We start from the raw sequence: 1,210 nt of genomic DNA, 5'->3' as shown, positions 1-1,210 counted from the left end.
AGCTACTATCGGCAGCTTCTCTGACCCACGTGCCTGTTTATCAGAAGTGATCCTCAATCCCGCAGAATTCCAGGTAGCGCACGAGAAGTCGGATTCATCTAGCAAAATGGTCCCCTCTCAAAACGTTTTGAGTAATTTGAACAATACGAAGACATCCACCTTTGAGGACACAGAGCTCTTAGCCGTCGGCTCGTTTGGAACAGCTGATGTGCCATTGGGCTCCAGTGTCCATGAAGAAGACCCACCTGCCGCGCATTTCGTTGAGTCCGTGGTAGAGTGTGCTGGGTTGTGTACGGGGTCAGTTAAAGATCCCAATCAGTGGATGGTCGTACAAAAACAGTTGGATGATCATCCTGGAGCCCCCACTCAAACTCGCAAAAGTGAAAGCCGACTTATCGCAGTTTCTTCTCAAGAAGACGGCTTGTGTCGGTTTTACGGACAGGAGATTAATGCAGGACCAAGTGGATTACACTGTGTCAGTCTTCAGGAAGAGCTACCCGAACCGCATAGGGTGGAAAATGTGCTTGCAGAAAGAATCGCCAATGATGTCATTGATGGAAGTGCACGCTTGCCCAAGTNCGTGCATCACACCGGTATCTTTCCATCTATTGAACAGCAATGCGGGGATTCCTCTACCCCATATGCTCCCAAGTCTGCCGGTATTAACCAACGGTCCGAATCGGGAACTGTAAGATCTTGTCAAGGTGGAGATGATTACGCCGACGGATCGGGGGGACTGCAAAAGCACGCTAAAGCGACGACACAGCAATCTACACGTTGGGACGATGGGGACTCTGTGGAACATCTCTCGACACCACAAACTTGACCCCTGTTCTGGTTGAGCAGGTGAGTGTACAATGTCTTTTTATCCAGCTCAGTATGTTGTGCTCGATAAAAGGGTGTCTACTTCTTTGTGAGTTTTTTGGGACACTGGAAACCACTGCTAATTCTCACACTGAAACGGAAGGTTAATAGACGTTGCGTTTTCAACCGTGTTCAAGAAATCACAGTTAGCGTGAAGAGTTCACTGTTTGTGTTCCATTTTTTGTTCTGATGAATTGTCCCTAGACGTGTGCGCCCTGTTTTGGTCAGCGTATCTCTGAGTTTACACGTTGTAACACTGAGAGGGTAAATTAAGCAATCTCCTAATTCTAGAAATGCGTAAGCTGTGGTGAAATTAAGCATTGAAACGGTCAGATGTTGATGCCGT

At 47.6% G+C, this 1,210-nt stretch overlaps 1 protein-coding gene across 1 annotated transcript; it reads left to right on the top strand.

The window, feature by feature from the left end:
• Positions 1–106: 106 nt before the first annotated feature.
• On the top strand, positions 107–826 carry T265_12248 (hypothetical protein; the record flags this gene model as incomplete). The annotated part of the gene is made up of 1 exon (XM_009179475.1): positions 107–826. The coding sequence occupies one exon, from the start codon at positions 107–109 to the stop codon at positions 824–826; it is 720 nt and encodes a 239-aa protein (XP_009177739.1).
• Between the last annotated feature and the right edge of the window lie 384 nt (positions 827–1,210).

This window comes from Opisthorchis viverrini (genome assembly GCF_000715545.1).
Source record: "Opisthorchis viverrini unplaced genomic scaffold opera_v5_3109, whole genome shotgun sequence".
Lineage (NCBI taxonomy): Eukaryota > Metazoa > Platyhelminthes > Trematoda > Opisthorchiida > Opisthorchiidae > Opisthorchis > Opisthorchis viverrini.
The sequence above is the reverse complement of the archived record's forward strand: the minus strand, read 5'-3'. Positions and strand labels throughout refer to the sequence as shown.